General features: G+C 30.6%; 1 protein-coding gene across 1 annotated transcript; it reads right to left on the reverse strand.

The window, feature by feature from the left end:
* LOC110899621 (protein IQ-DOMAIN 14) lies at positions 1 to 8,682 on the reverse strand. Its single transcript, XM_022146509.2, has 4 exons — positions 8,154 to 8,682; positions 1,612 to 1,806; positions 1,469 to 1,537; positions 1 to 795 (listed from the first exon to the last, which is right to left on the reverse strand). Exons 1-4 carry the CDS (start codon positions 8,541 to 8,543, stop codon positions 199 to 201), a joined length of 1,251 nt encoding a protein of 416 aa, XP_022002201.1. The 5' UTR covers positions 8,544 to 8,682; the 3' UTR covers positions 1 to 198.
* Positions 8,683 to 17,060: the final 8,378 nt, after the last annotated feature.

Raw genomic sequence — 17,060 nt, forward strand, 5'->3', positions numbered from 1 at the left:
GGAACGGATAATAAACATACTATAACATCAAGTTGTAGTATCACAAAGAGACATGTTGCTATTTATTTGTATGACATTATAAGCATACTCTAACATGTCTCCCCATGATGCTACAAATTTTTAAAAAAATATACATATAACCTAGTACATATATACTAATAAGAAGCAACAAACAACAGCTTGGTTTTTGTTAAAACATCAATTCCAATAACCATCACAATATTCACTGTCCTCCGTATCATAGACTGGAAACCTAAGCTGATCAAGCCGAGCAGACCCAGGATAAGTCTTCTTGGCGAAACTATCACGTGTTGTTGGACCCCGTTGCATACCCGTGCCATATTTGTAACCCGAATCTCTTCTTGCAGAATTAGAAAACTCGAGTTGAGGCCTTATTCTTGGAGCACTTAGAGACCTCACCTTAGCGCGTGATGACTCCGTGTTAGCCATGTAGTTTGGGTGGTCCGAGAATCTGCTAATGCAGCTTCTCGGAGACTCACTTTTAGCAGGAGTAGAAGCTCCCCCTCTCGTTGAATAATAAAAAGAGTTAACTTCACATGATGCACAAGGGCTTGAGCTTGTTGGTTGAAATGTTGACCCTCTTGAAGTGCTCAAACTATGACTACGTTGGAAACTGATGTGGTCCGGTTGAAAGAGCTTTCTTCCTTTTGTTGTTACATGAGACTCCGCGGTGTCTACGTAAACAATTTTGTCGTTTTCACGTTTGGTTGAGCCATCAAGAAACATTTTTTCGTGACCGGTTATACCTTGAACATAAGATTTTGAACCGTTCCTCTGCATTCGATGGTTGGGTTGATGTTAGTATCGTGAAGCTGGAAATGTTGTAGAATAAAAAAATTTGTTTACTTAACGAGCCGAGCTTCAACTCTCTAATATACTAACTTAAATGAACCGAACTCGAGTTTAGTTAAGATCAGGACATAAGGTCAACTCATTTACATTCTAGAGGAAACAAGTGACTGGATTTTACAGCCATCCTACTACATTTGACCAAAATAGATAGAGCCTAACACAAAATTTGCGGGTTGGGTGCAATCTATATGGGTTGAGTTGAATAGTTTTGGGTCAAACCGCGAACATGTGTAGTTAAATAACTCATGTTTGGATCAATATGGTTGGTTCATGGTTTGACCAGTTAACTTGTTTATTTATAATGTTTTTTAGTATGCCAGAAAAAATAAAAGAAAAACAACTATTATGTTATATTATATAAATTTGTATATTTTGTTGTAAATTTACTAAATTTGGAGTAATAATATGCAAAATAAAAAATCAAGTTAAACTCTCGGTTGAATGAGTTGTGTTCGTGTCAACTTACGAAAACTCATGTTATTTTCGGGTTCACATGTGTGACCAGTTTTAAAGTTTAGGTGGTTGGACCTGCCACCTGGTGAACACGACTCATTTAACATCCCCGGGCTCATTATAATGCATGCTTATAACGTACCTTCGATATGGAACGATGATCATGTTTAGTATGTCGAACATGTTCGATTTTTTCGGGAGTCGTAGGCCCCTACAAATTCAAATTCAAAACATATGTCTATTATTCAAATTCATATATAAAAAAAGTATGCGGTGAGTAATTACATTGTGGTGAAACTGAGTAGATGGCTTGGTGGTTGAACCATTGATTTGGGACCGCAGCGCGCATGCTCGTGCCTGAGCCCGGATCAAAGCCTGCAACCGCCGCATCATATCCGCGGTTTGCTTCCTCAGAATATGGCCTCTCACCACTGCCTGCAGCCTCACCAAGGCTTTCAAAGCCCTTAGTGCTCTCCTTGCCTGCAAATCCATTACAAAATTAATCATTCACCACTTTAATCACATTTTAATTATTGTACCATACGTCTATACAATAATATTAGAAAAAAAGTAAAAAATATATACTCTCACAAGTAAAAAACTATTACAGTACAATAACAGCAACAATATCATATCTTTCAAAAAGAATTAAAGACACAGTACTAAGGCATGTGAAATGTGAATTATTCAACCAGAAAAAGTTAACTTAATAACATCTTTTTATGATATACACTTATGATACTTTATTTATGTTATATAATTTTTTGGGATGATAAAAATTTTAAAAACTTAGAAAATATATGATATTTTGACAAATTTAATATATTTTAATGTTTTGATTATTTTATAAGAAAGATTCATAACTTAATTAATTCACCAGGGTTTAATTTTTTCCCAGTCAACATAGATAAATTAGATGTGATAATTAGTGACTTAATTAACTCTATGCGCTAATCAAATATTTATATGTGTGATAATAGTTTTAAATAAATAGACATTAAACTTGTAAACTGTAATGTCGCATGTTTATATCTATTACAATAAGTAAATTAAATACAATTGTATCTTCAGTAAAGGTAAGGTTATTGTAAAAAGAGTTAATTACACAAATGGGTCCTGTGGTTTATACCTAATTTCGCCTTTGGGTACTAACTTTATTTTTTAATAGGTTTAGCTAGGTTCTATGGTTTCAATTTTGTAACACCTTTGGGTACTAACACCAAAATTAGTTAATTAATGACTAAAATACCCTTGCATTTTTTTAAGTTTATCAATGTAACACATTTGGGTACTAACACCTACTTTTATTTAAGTTTAAATCAATTTTACAAAATCTATTTATTTTTTTATTTTCATCTTTTTATTATATCTCTTAATTAACATAAACTATATTTATTTTTTTATTTTCATATTTTTATTAAATTTCTTATTTAACATAAAATTTATTTGTTACAACAATATTTTTTTTTAAATAGATTTTTTAAATAAAATCTACTAGCTATATAGTTTTATGTAAATTAAATTTCTTACTCGTTTTAAATAATGTAAACCTTACTCGTTTTCAATTTTGGATTGAAATGATTGATAATAATAAATATCTTCCATGTAAAAAAATTTAAGCCTTTTTTAACTCGTTTTTTTTCATTAACATTTTACTATTTTAGAAAGATATTTAATTTACATAAAACTATATAGCTAGGTATTTTAGATAAAACTATGTAGCTAGGTATTTTAGATAAAACTAAAAAAAAGTTAAGCCTTTTTTAACTCGTTTTTTTGTAAAAAAGATATTTAATTTACATAAAACTATATAGCTAGTAGATTTTACTGGTGCAACTAGTAGATTTTATGTAAATTAAATATCTTTCTAAAATAGTAAAATGTAAATGAACAAAAAAACAAGTTAAAAATGGCTTAATTTTTTTACATGAAAGATATTTATTATTATTATTATTATTATTATTATTATTATTATTATCAATCATATATATCCAAAATTGAAAACGAGTAAGGTTTACATTATTTAAAACTTGTAAGAAATTTAATTTACGTAAAACTATATAGCTAGTAGATTTTATTTAAAAAATCTATTTAAAAAAAATACTGGTGTAACAAGTAGATTTTATGTTAAATAAGAAATTTAATAAAAATATGAAAATAAAAAAAATAAATAGACTTTATTTTAATTAAGAGATATAATAAAAAGATGAAAATAAAAAAAATAAATAGATTTTGTAAAATTGACTTAAACTTAAATAAAATTAGGTGTTAGTACCCAAATGTGTTACATTGATAAACTTAAAAAAATGTAAGGGTATTTTAGTCATTAATTAACTAATTTTGGTGTTAGTACCCAAAGGTGTTACAAAATTGAAACCATAGAACCTAATTTGTTAAAAAATAAAGTTAGTACCCAAAGGCGAAATTAGGTATAAACCACAAGACCCATTTGTGTAATTAACTCTTGTAAAAAGACCAAAAGTGTGAGAAAGGTAAGAAATAATCTCAGCCATTAGATCTAAATTAACTGAAAAGGGTAAACAAGTAATTTTATCATTAATTCAATTAATTAAAAACTTCCCATAACCGCCACCTTAATTATAGGAAGTATATAACAACATTCAACAAGTATATAACACCATTCAGCATTCAGCAAGTATATAACACCATTCAGCAAATATATAACACCATTCAGTATTCAGCAAGTATATAACACCATTCAGCATTCAGCAAGTATATAACACCATTCAGTAAGTATATAACACCATTCAGGAAGTATATAACACCATTCAGTAAGTATATAAATCATTCAGCAAGTATATAACACCATTCAGCAAGTATATAACACCATTCATTGACTAAACATCTGATAGAAACATATTTTTTTCTCTATATAAGTATAGCAATATGGTACTCATATTAAAGATAAAAAAACGCTCGTTATTATGGTGTAATTTTTTTTTTAAAGTTACGTATAAAAAGTTATTGACGTTTAAAAAAGATGGGGGGAAGTTACATGTGCATTACCTAATTTCTAGTGGGTTTAAAAGACTATATTGCCCCTAGATATTTCAAATCAGTCCAAATTAATGAAAATATTTTACAATTTGGCCCCTATTGATCTCAACCATTAGATCAAAAGATCTAATGGCTGAGATTCTTTCTTACCCTTCTCACACTTTAGGGCTTTTTTACAGGATCATCTACCTCTTCAGTAAAACAATTTATTTAAAATAAAGTACCAGAAAACAAAACTTGATACATGCATTTTATCAAGTTGTGTGATATTTAGTGTAAACACATTTATGGCATATATTATTTTTACACCAGTTCCTACGTTTTTAACTGTTATTTAGCTTATTTATACATACTGAATTGTCAAAATAGTTATATAAATGTCACATCAATATAATACAAGTATGGGCAGCAGTATTTGGAAAAGATTAGTTCATACGATCGTTTTGGCTACCATTTGGAGAATCTGGAGTTCTAGAAATGCTATGGTCTTCGATAATAATTTCATCCCTATTATGAAGACGGTAGATCAGGTTAAAGAAGACTCCTTCCTTTGGATTTGCAATAGAGCGAAGTTTAAAAAGATTTCATGGGATAATTGGATGGCTTTTGATGTGGCTGGCAGTTTGTAGTTTCGTTTGTTTCCTTTTCTTGTTGTTTTTCGTCTGTTGTTTGTATCCTAGTTTCTTGTTGACTCTTTATATTTATATATAAAGTGATTTGCCATTAAAAAAATATAATAGAAGTATGCTTATAGAATTATTTGTTCATTTAATTGTGGGATATTGTTTGCACCAGAAAATGATAGTGACCATACAAAATTAAAGGTAGTTAAGGGAGCTTCAATTTTAGTGGAAAACCATGAGAACTTACCTGTCACCTTAATAAAACAAAAAGTATTAAACTCATGGGACATAAGTCATCATGTCTTTCAATAATTTCATACATCATCATGTGTCCATATTTTTAAAATTGAAATCCATGCATTCAAACTTGGATAATGTGGTGTTTATTTTATTTCTGACAAATAAATTAAACTTTGGATTAAAAGTGAGAAATTTGAAGGGTTCTTTAGTTGGTATTATTTGAAATGGAAACTAATGTTTAGTATTTTATTTTATGTTTTTGTCATTCATTTAGCATATAGTTTATTTTGGTGTTCTAAAAAATCTCAATCACACAGTTTTTTTTTTTATATATTTGAATATAACTTTTATTGAAAATTGAGTTAAATCAAAACTAAATAATTTTGATAAACATGAAAGTAAAAGAATACTTAAGTTAATTATAACTTGTTCATGCGAGAACCACCTTTAGTGTGAGAACCAATGTGAACATAACAAAATAAACTCATTACACCTCCATAAACCTAAAAAACCTAACCCCCCTCCTTAAAAAAACAACTAACCCCCCCCCCCCCCTCAAGCTAAATGCTAAAAACCAAACCTCCAAAAAACCTTAAAAAAACTTAAAAAATCTAAAACACACACAAATTTTGTTTTTTTTAAATATTTTTTATGAAAAAATCACTACCTTTATTGCGAGAACCGCGGGAGTTAATGTGAACACAAAAAAATACCTAAAAAAATCCAAAAAACACACAAATGTTTTTTATAAATATTTTTCTAAAAAAATCGTTATATTTCGTTACCAAATTTTTTTTTCGAGTAACAGTTATGATGCACATGTGCATATGTATCATTTCTTGGATAAATTCCGTAATATATTACCAGTAGTAGAAAAATGCGCTTTCATTTACATTACCATCAGCAATACACTACTTTTTACATTACCAATATTAAGAATGCACATGTCTATCATTATGTATTACCATGATATAACGTGTTTTGGTACAAAAAGTTTGTGATTTTAAATGATGAAGTAGGCCCATATACATGTGTTTTGGTTAGTTATATCTAGCGGTTGATGGTTTGATTATGTTTGTCACTTTATGATGTAATATGTTGTTTGGATGGTATAAAGGGTGTTGATGTACATGTAATAAAGTGAAATATTGGTAATGGTATTTTATTATGGATGGTATGAGCCAATAGTATTGTATTACGGATGGTAGGAGGTAATAGTATTGTATTATGGATGGTATGATAGATGAAAGGGAAAGTGTATTCAAAGTGGTGTACCAAAACATGTTATAACATGTTCATACATATGGATACACATGTGCATTTCTAGTGTTGTTAATGTTATAACAAGTTCATACATATAGATGCACATGTGCATTTCTAATATTGTTAATATAAAAAGTAGTGTATTATGAATGGTAGTGTAAATGAAAGTGCAATTGTCTGATATTAGTAATGTATTACGCAATTTGCAAAGAAATGATACATATGCACATGTGCATGGATAATTGTTACTCAAAATTTTAATTTTTTTTTTGGATTTTTTTGGTGACGAAATATAGCAAATTTTTTATAAAAAAATATTAAAAAAAATTGAGTGTTTTTTTTATTTTTTATGTATTTTTTGGTATATATATAGGAGAAGGATCCGTTAGAAACCACCCTTAATTGCGAGAAACACGAGAACCAAGTGTGAACACAACCAAAAAATACCTAAAAAATAAATAAAAAAACCTCAAATTTTTTTTAATATTTTTTATAAAAAAACTCTATATTTTAACAAAAAAAATTAGATGTTCATTTTTTTTAAATATTTTATTAATAATTATTTTTTTAATAATTTTACCATATATATATATATATATAGTGGGGAGTTCAAATGAAAAAAAAATTTGTAAGAAGAAAAAAAATTTAACCCATAAGAATGCTTTATTTTACTTCATTTAATGTTACTATAAGGGTATATTGGTAAATCTACATTGGTCATTAACTTGTAGTCTTTTTCTTTAATAGCTAACTACATTAAATAATTTGTAACTTATTTTCAAAATATATATTTTTTTCACAAACATAACATAAAATAATTTAAAGTGTAGGATAAATTACGAGTTGTGTAGGATAAATTCCAACGTGTAGGATGAATTTCGAAATATGTAGGATAACTTTTGATGTGTGTAGGCAAAAAAAAGTTAGTGTGGAGGATAATAGTATTTATAACTAATTAATTAGTAAAAATGATAATAAATTAGATAAGTGAAAAAATTATTTAATGTTTTACAAAATTATTCTTTTTTTCTCAATTATTTTTTTTTTCAAATGAAGTTTCCCCTATATATATATATAAGGGCTGGTGTGATTTTAGACGTTCAAAAAATATTAAATGCTATAAAAAATCTACATTAAATAAAAATTACAAAAATAAGATTAAACTGAACTCTAAACTGAATTTACTGCAGAATCAATCCAGCCTTTTAAAAATGTTATTTTAAATAACAATAATTTCGAAATCAATTAAGCCCCTGAAAACGTTATTTTTAATATAATGGATCCCTAAATAGTGCAAATATAAAAAGTTGATTTTGTTTTATGATTTAGAAAACATATAAAATAAAATTTACTATCTTCTAAATATAATCTATATTGTCGATGAAAATAACAAACCATCTTTACTATAATACAAATTTCTTAATCAAAGCGTATTTAGTTTCATGGCTTACTAAATTATGCTCTCAATATTGAGGATTTAAGTCTTATTATGAATTGTGAAGTAGAATTAGAAATATATTAGATGTGTGTGAGTTATAATTCTAAAAAAAATATAAACCACTTCAAAATAGACATCGTAAATAATATATACATAAGTCATACTCTATACATAGCAGTCAAACAAATAAATGCGTATTCACTAAAATCTCATCTCACTCGTAACAAAAGCTACTTTATACATACCAGATAACCTCGAAAATGTGACTGAATTTTGATAGCAGCCAACTCGCCTCGACCACCATAGCTAATGGTTCTTCCGGTCATCCGTACCACCTCTGCCGCCACATGAGCTGCTGCTACGGCTGCATCAACTACTGCAGCCGTAGCAGCAGCAAGCACGATCGCCTGCTTGTTGGGATCTTCATTCTTGTACGAATTATAATGTTGACGTTCGAGTGAAGTTCCATCGATAGATTTCGTATGATTATGAAGGTGTACCGGACCCGAAATCCCTCTACGGGATTTTCCAAAACCCCACCTTCGTTTAGGTTGTTTATTATTAGGGTCTGAAGGTGGTGAATCGGTGGTTTTGAATCCCAGAAGTGATTTGAAGAATCTTGATGTTTTCCCCATTGTTGGTTAATGGTGGTGGATTGAGGGTAGCTCCGTTGAATAATTTGTTGGGCAATTGATCATTTTTTTAGTGTGTGTGTGTGAGAGAGAGATATGTGAATATATTGGTTGCGAAGAGGCTTGGAGTTATGGCAACAAACATGGCCGGTGGTTTTTATAATATAAAAATCGTACGGTTAGCTGTAAGTAGTTTTATTTAGAGATGGCATCGGAACGGGTATTGGTAATTCTACTTTCTATACCCGGTTGTAAAATCCTGTCTGGTACATGACTAGGCTGTCTTTGGGGAGGGCGGGGTGTGCGATGGCCCAGGCCCTAGATTCTATAAACTACTGTGGCCTAGCTGATTGAACTTATATAAGAGACATTTTCATATCTACATATAATATTTGTTTTATCTTTGGGTTTATGACAATTATTGTTGCATTATAGACATTTTATATATGAATTATTGGCGTTATATTATAGAAGCCCGGTTTTTTTTACTCGACCTGGACCTAAAAATTTTCGAGGATTTTCGAAGAGAACCATGTACATGACTTAATATTGGGTGTATGATAATAACTGATAGCATGGCAATTTGATATTTATTTGATAGATATGAAATATATCCGTTAGTTTGTTAAAACGACCCGTTAGTTTGATGTAAAAATAGTTTTATATTTATTTTTCAGTTAACAAGATATACACCGCTATTTTGTTAATGTTAATTTCTTTCAAGATGAGGAATTTTTTGTAGAAATAGGTGTTTTAGGCCTGAAAAGAGTGCCATTAGGTGGTCACTAACATTGTTTTCATATCTAGGTAAGTTGCACATTCATTCAGCGACCTTCAAGAGAAATTTCTGCAAAAAGTTAGAGGTTCTGCAAAAGCTGCACATTGTCGGGAAAGTCGCTGTTTCAAAGTACAATCTTGCTGAAGGTCGCTGATTCATTCTACAACCTTGCTGAAGGTTGCTGTTTCATTCTACAACCTTGCTGAAGGTTGCTGTTTCATTCTACAACCTTGCTGAAGGTTGCTGTTTCATTCTACAACCTTGCTGAAGGTCGCTGAATCATTCTACAACCTTCATAAAAGTCCAGCCTGCATCATATAAAGTATGTATGTAGAGTCAATTAATATCAAGTATGTTTCGACACTCGTTACGTACGCTCGTTACGATACGGACCTACGCAGGTCCGTATCGTCCGTAATCAGCGTTGGTCCGTATCGTCCGTAACGAGCGTACGTAACGAGTGTCGAAACGTAGGTAGTCATTAATATATAATATTTTTATTATTTGTAGACGTCGTCCGTAACGAGCGTAGGTCCGTATCGAGCGTCGAAACTTAACTAGTCGTTAATATATAATATTTTTATTATTTAGTCGACGTCGAAACTTAATATTTTTAACTAGTCGAAACATAACTAGTCGATACGGACATACGCTCGTTACGGACGACGTCGACTAAATAATAAAAATATTATATATTAACGACTACCTACGTTTCGACGCTCGATACGGACCTACGCTCGTTACGGACGACGTCCACAAATAATCAAAATATTATATATTAACGACTACCTACGTTTCGACACTCGTTACGTACGCTCGTTACGGATGACGTCGACTAAATAATAAAAATATTATATATTAACGACTACCTACGTTTCGACGCTCGATACGGACCTACGCTCGTTACGGACGACGTCGACGAAATAATAAAAATATTATATCTTAACGACTAGTTAAGTTTCGACGCTCGATACGGACCTACGCTCGTTACGGACGACGTCGACTAAATAATAAAAATATTATATATTAACGACAACCTACGTTTCGACGCTCGATACGGACCAACGCTCGTTACAGACGACGTCGACAAATAATAAAAATATTATATATTAACGACTACCTACGTTTCGACACTCGTTACGTACGCTCGTTACGGACGATACGGACCTACGCTGATGATTACGGACGATACGGACCTGCGTAGGTCTGTATCGTAACGAGCGTATGCAACGAGTGTCGAAACATACTTGATATTAATTGACTCTACATACATACTTTATATGATGCAGGCTGGACTTTTATGAAGGTTGTAGAATGATTCAGCGACCTTCAGCAAGGTTGTAGAATGAAACAGCAACCTTCAGCAAGGTTGTAGAATGAAACAGCAACCTTCAGCAAGGTTGTAGAATGAAACAGCAACCTTCAGCAAGGTTGTAGAATGAATCAGCGACCTTCAGCAAGATTGTACTTTGAAACAGCGACTTTCCCGACAATGTGCAGCTTTTGCATAACCTCTAACTTTTTGCAGAAAATTCTCTTGAAGGTCGCTGAATGAATGTGCAACTTACCTATATATGAAAACAATGTTGGTGACCACCTAATGGCACTCTTTTCTGGCCTAAAACACCTATTTCTGCAAAAAATTCCAAGATGAGAACATAAATATAAATGTAAGTTGGTCCCACAATAACATTAGTCCTTAAAAAAAGTTGTCTCATTGAAAAACACTTTACGGAATTTAAAAAGTAGGATGGCAAAAATATCCCAGCACAACGAATATACCTGAAACCCGACATAAATAGGATGGGGGTATACCTGATATCCGATGAGTATTGGGCCGGGTATGGATTAGTTTTAAAAATTTTCGTCGGTATGGGTCTGGTATGGGATTGGGTGATACCCAACCCGATTATCCGAAACCACATACCTGTTTACCCGAACTATATATCCGAATTTTTTGATTTATATTTTTATTTTCCATTAACCCTTGTCTATTAGTGATTTATTTAAGTATTTTTCATAATATGAAAAGCAAATTTTATTTTAGTATATGTATTTGATAATAGTATTTATATTTTGTATGTTGTGAAGTATATACATATAAGTTATAAGTGTATAAGTATTATTAAGTAATTATAAAAATATGATAAAACTTATATGTATGTAATGTATATTTTTAATTTATAATAATCGTAGTATAAATAAAATTATATAATAGTAAAAAGATGTATTTAAAAATCCCAACGTACATCTTTTAACAAATTAATGGGTATACCCGATACCCATGGGTATGCCTGATACCTGACGGGTAATTACCCGACAAATGCACGACGGGTATTGGGTGGGTATGGGACACGATTTTACAACCGCATATGGGTATGGAATTACCAATACCTGATCCGAACCCGACCCATTGTCATCCCTAGTAAAAAGAGAGTCTCCATATTTCCTTAATTAATCTCTCTCTCTCTTTTTTCTCATCTCCTTTGTCTGAAAGTTTATATATGTTCACTAGTTTAAGCTCATGTATGTTACACGGATAATCTCACAATAAAATAGAATACATTATTTAATATTGTTGACATAATTTTTTTAATGAAAGAAATGTTCAATACTAACGTAAATATTAAATTACACTGAATTGAAAGAAATGACTCCGTCTTTGGTTTTTACTCTTGATAAAGCGACGTACAATGACAATGAATGAAAGCGGGTAGTTTCAAGTACAAACCAACCCTAGATAATGATTATTCTTGGCTTTTGTTGATTGTCATCGCGAAACATATAGCAAAACATATACCCAAAATTTTTCGAGGATTTTCGAAGACAACCATGTACATGACTTAATATTGGGTGTATCAAAGGAGAGGATCAACTAGGAAATGTAGTTTGGCTAGGAAGGATAGGAAGCAATAGGGTTATGACATGTGACAAAATTTAAAAAATAAAGGGGAAGAGTATTTTAGTCAATTTTATCTAATCTTCTCCCTTCTTCTTCCCCTGTAACTTCAAAACCCACCATTTTCAAAAACCAATATCTTCAACCATTTTTTCACTTTTCGTCTCAATAATCACTACATTATAGTGCGATTTTGGTCATCAATCAATGATTCAAACACCTAATCAACGTGTTTTTCACCTTTTTTTTAAGAAACCCAGTTTAATTTCATATAAAATCGCATTTTCCCTTGATTTTGAAGCGAATCACTTGATTCGTTCGATTCGATCGCTGATAAGTGTTTCTAGCATTCAAATTTCGTCAGTCGTTGAAGAAATCTGAAGAAATCGGCTTCGATCTATGTAAGAAAATTTTGAATTGCATCTTTACGATCTGGGTTTTTGAATTGAGTTATTGCATTTTACAGAGGATTGGAAACACTTTTTTTTTTGTATTTTCAGTCCATTGCGTTTTAGAAACAACACATTTTATTGTGTTTTTATTCCATTGCGTTTTAGGAAAAAGACATTTCTTTGTGTTTTTAGTCCATTGCATTTTAGGTAAAACACATTTTTATGTGTTTTTAGTCAATTGCATTTTATAATAAACACCTTTTTTGGTGTTTTTAGTACATTGTGTTTTAGAAAAAACACATTTCTTTGTGTTTCTAGTCAATTGCGTTTTAGAATAAACACTTCTTTTGTGTTTTTATTACATTACGTTTTAGAGAAAAAACTCATTTCTTTATGTTTTTAGTCTATTATGTTTAAAAAGAAGACTTTTTTTTTGTTTTTAGTCCATTGCGTTTTAGTAAAAAAGACATTTTTTGTGTTTTCTCGCTATTCCGTTTTAGAAAAAAAGACATTTTTTGTGTTTTTAGGTCATTACGTTTTAGAAAAAAAGACATTTCTTTTTGTTTTATGGTCATTGCGTTTTTTAAATAAGACATTTCTTTGTGTTTCTTCGTGTTTTTAGTCTATTGCGTTTTACAAAAAAAGACATTTCTTAATGTTTTTCAGTCATTGCGTTTTAGAAATAACTCATTTCTTTTGTGTTTTTTGTCTATTGCGTTTTAGAAACAAGGCATTTCTTTGTGTTTTTTTGTCAATTGCGTTTTAGAAAAAAGTCATTTTTATGCTTTTTGTCCGTTGCGTTTTACGCATCTGGGTTTTCGGAAATTTTTTTTCAAAATATAGCAATAGTATACTCGTTTTAAAGATTAATAAACGTTTGCTTTTTTGATGCAATTTTTATAAAAAATAATGTCGTATGAAAGAGTTATTAACATTTAAAAAGCGGGGAGGAATTGGAGGAGAAAGAATCTATTGCTTTGGATTGACTAAAATACCCCTACACAAACTCACGCGCCTCCTTCTTTTTTATCAATTATACCCATTTAATCCAAACTCTTGATTAATGGTAAGATGACTTCCTAACCTTGTAAGCCAAAATAAACTTTCTAGTATATCCTAACGTTAGATATCAAATATATCCGTTGGCTTGTTAAAACTACCAGTTAGTTTGATATAAAAATACTTTTATATTTATTTTCCATTTAACAAGATATACACCCCTATTTTGTTTATGCTAATTTCTTTCAAGACGAGGACATAAATATAATATAAGTTGGTCCCATTATAACATTAGTCCCATTGTAAAAACACTTTACAGAATGTAAAAAGAATCCCCACATTTCCTTAATTAATCTCTTTTTTTTCTCATCTTCTTTGTCTAAAAGTTTATATATGTTTACTAGTTTAAATTCTCGTATGTTATACATGTGATCTCACAATAAAATAAAATATATTATTTAATACTGTTGACATAATTTTTTTAATGAAAGAAATATTCAATTACTAACGTAAATATTAAATTAAACTGAATTGAAAGAAATGACCCCGTCTCTGGTTTTTACTCTTGATAAAGCAACGTACAATGACCATGAATGAAAACGGGTTGTTTTAAGTACAAACCAACCCTAGATAGTGATTATCTTTGGCCTTTGTTGATTGTCATCGCGAAACATATAACTAACGTTGCCTCATTTGAAATTCGAAAGGAATCTTTTTATCCGAATGTATCAAATTAATTCTAGGTATAAGTAATTACATGTTAACCAACATACTGACTTCATAGACGATTTCGAAACAAATTGTTTGTACAATTTATTTTGTGTAAATGATGTTTCCTTTATATATTTTGAAGCCATGTAGATAATAACCAATTTATTTAGTAAACATAGACTAAAAAAGGTATTCAAATAAGAAAAAACCAAACTCTTAAGGAGCGTCGTATTTGTTGAAAAAACAGTACATTGGTTAGCTACAAATGAACAATCAATCATAGATATGTCAATATAAATTTTAGTCAAACCTAATTGCTTAATGGTATGTTAATTATAAAATTGTAGTATAGAGTCTATCGGAAAGTTGTAGTATACAGTCTATTGGAAAGGCATGTATGAACAAACGTCATTTTATTTTTTAGAAAGCAATATATAGCATTTAGCTTGCCAAACGGTTTCGAATGAATTGTCAGATCCAATATTTCCGGACTGTGTTGAAGCAGTAGATACCGATTGATCAATTAAAGCAACCAACAATACAATTTAAGTGTGACCCCATGCAGAGCAGATGTCCGGTATGCTTCAAATGATGGCTAGACCCTTTCCTACAATGACCGGAACCACTCATTTTCAATCAAGGAACTACTTATGTCTGTGTCGCACCTCAATACCCACGGTGATTACTATTTTGGTTCCATTATCAGTAAAACTACTTTGATCATTCCACCAAAACTCCATTTTGTTGTTAAAACAAAAACCATTCGAAACTACCAATATTCGGATCATGTACTTTAATTAGTTTTTTCATTCATTTATATGACTTTTCCAATATAGAACTTAGTGTGTTTCGGACTTAGGAGCAGCGTTTGTAAAATAATATAAAACACATTTTTCACTCGAGTTACAGGAGCATGGTGGTCGAGATCACCTTCTTCAAGAGTTGGGTTTATCAAAATTTATAGGAGCTGTAGAACATTTGTTGAAATTTGCAGCCTCCAATTTTCTACCATCAGGTAATGTACTAATGTTGTTTGCTTATGTGATGATTATAACATTTATTTTATGATAACTGACATATTAAAAAAAGAATATGTGTATGCGATTAAATTTCTTTGTTACCTTGGAAGTCATCTTACTATAATATTAAAGCAACAATCATTTTAATAATCAATAAAAGTTTATATGCCAAAATCGTGATCCGAAAATAATGTGCTTGTTTATTAAACCATAGAGTAGAATATTAACAAATCCCATCTTTTCATAAGGGGAATAATTAATAAGTATATTCAACTCCAATTATAAGTTTTTCCATCAATATCATATCTCGCAGATATCTTTTAAATGGTATAGTAATCTAAAGACACGGTGAATAAGGAAGATCATTAAGTAAATAAGGAAGACCATTAAGATGAAGAAAGGAATTAAAGAAAAACAGATTTCCCCCTAAACCTAGGGCTGGCATATCGTGTATACATGTACACGATAATACACGATACACAAAATCCCATACACGAACACGAGACGATAAGGTTTGTGTCCAGTTTTCCATACACGAACACGAAATATTTTTTAACAGGTATACACGATAATTACTTGTTAATACCTGTTTACGAACTAATGTTCAATAATTACATATCTAGGAACCTGTTTAGTGAATCAAAAGTTACCAAAAGTTCATAATAAGCTTAAATAATGCATAAACGCAAGTTCACATGGGTTTTTCTTCTCAAATCTTCAATTCAAAGTTCACATGGGTCTTTCTTCTCGGCGGCTAGTGGTTAGGGTGGTGTCGCTGGGAGTGGGGCTGGAGAAGGGAAGAATTAAGGTTTTTTTAATATGTCCATTGGAATGGGAACTGTCCCGAACGGTTAGGGAAACTAGAGAGATAAGTAATAAGATCAGGTTTTCAAATCACATGGTCCCACTAAATTATATTAAAATTGTTAACATGTATTAACAGGTACTAAACAGGTAAACATGTATTTTTGTGTCTACCCGTTTAGTACCTGTTAAGGCGATACATGATACATGTTAACTTCGTGTAGATTTGTATCGTGTATTCGTGTACTTGTCTAATATTGTCAGCCCTACCTAAACCAAAGAGATGTGAAGTAAGGGATTTCCACATGGCAATAATAGGCTTAAGTTTGTGCCATGTGCCATAAGATTGTTTTGTTTTATTATAGTTAATAGATTTCAACAAATGCACTCATTAACAATGGCTATGCATGGGTCAGTTCAATGCATACGTTCGTGACAAAACGACCACCGTAGCGTATGTAGGCTTTCACAAAGATTTCAAAAAAATGTACATTACATTTACAATTACATTTACATTATCATGTATCTAAAGCATTATGCTATAAAACATTTACATTACATCATTTTTAAACCTTCTTTGGATAATAAACCTTTTAACAAAGATTTAAAAAAAAACACATTTAATAAAAGATTCTAATTAATGTCACGTGACACTTTCTGATTCAACTTCATAGTTTTACTTATATTTATTTAATATTCAATATATTTTTTTAATAACTAATATATAGATATCACTAATTATAAATGTAGAAATAATTCTTTTCTGATTTATAATAATGAATACCAAATTTTTTGGTAACTCAAATAATCAATATCGTATTTTATAATAATTAGTATAATTTAAATTTAAATTCATATCTACATTTTCTACAAACTAATTTCCATTATTATCAATAATTTTAGTACTTTGTGATTTAA

The sequence above is a fragment of the Helianthus annuus genome, chromosome 13 (assembly GCF_002127325.2).
Source record: "Helianthus annuus cultivar XRQ/B chromosome 13, HanXRQr2.0-SUNRISE, whole genome shotgun sequence".
NCBI lineage: Eukaryota > Viridiplantae > Streptophyta > Magnoliopsida > Asterales > Asteraceae > Helianthus > Helianthus annuus.

What these genes read in the sequence shown, in the direction of transcription:
- LOC110899621 (XM_022146509.2), bottom strand. Translation starts at nt 8,543, where the DNA reads ATGGGGAAAACATCAAGATTCTTCAAATCACTTCTGGGATTCAAAACC. An exon ending in CTACTCAGTTTCACCACAAT is followed by an intron (nt 1,538 to 1,611) that starts GTAATTACTCAC and finishes TTGAATTTGTAG; the next exon opens with GGGCCTACGACTCCCGAAAA. An exon ending in ATCATCGTTCCATATCGAAG is followed by an intron (nt 796 to 1,468) that starts GTACGTTATAAG and finishes CATCGAATGCAG; the next exon opens with AGGAACGGTTCAAAATCTTA.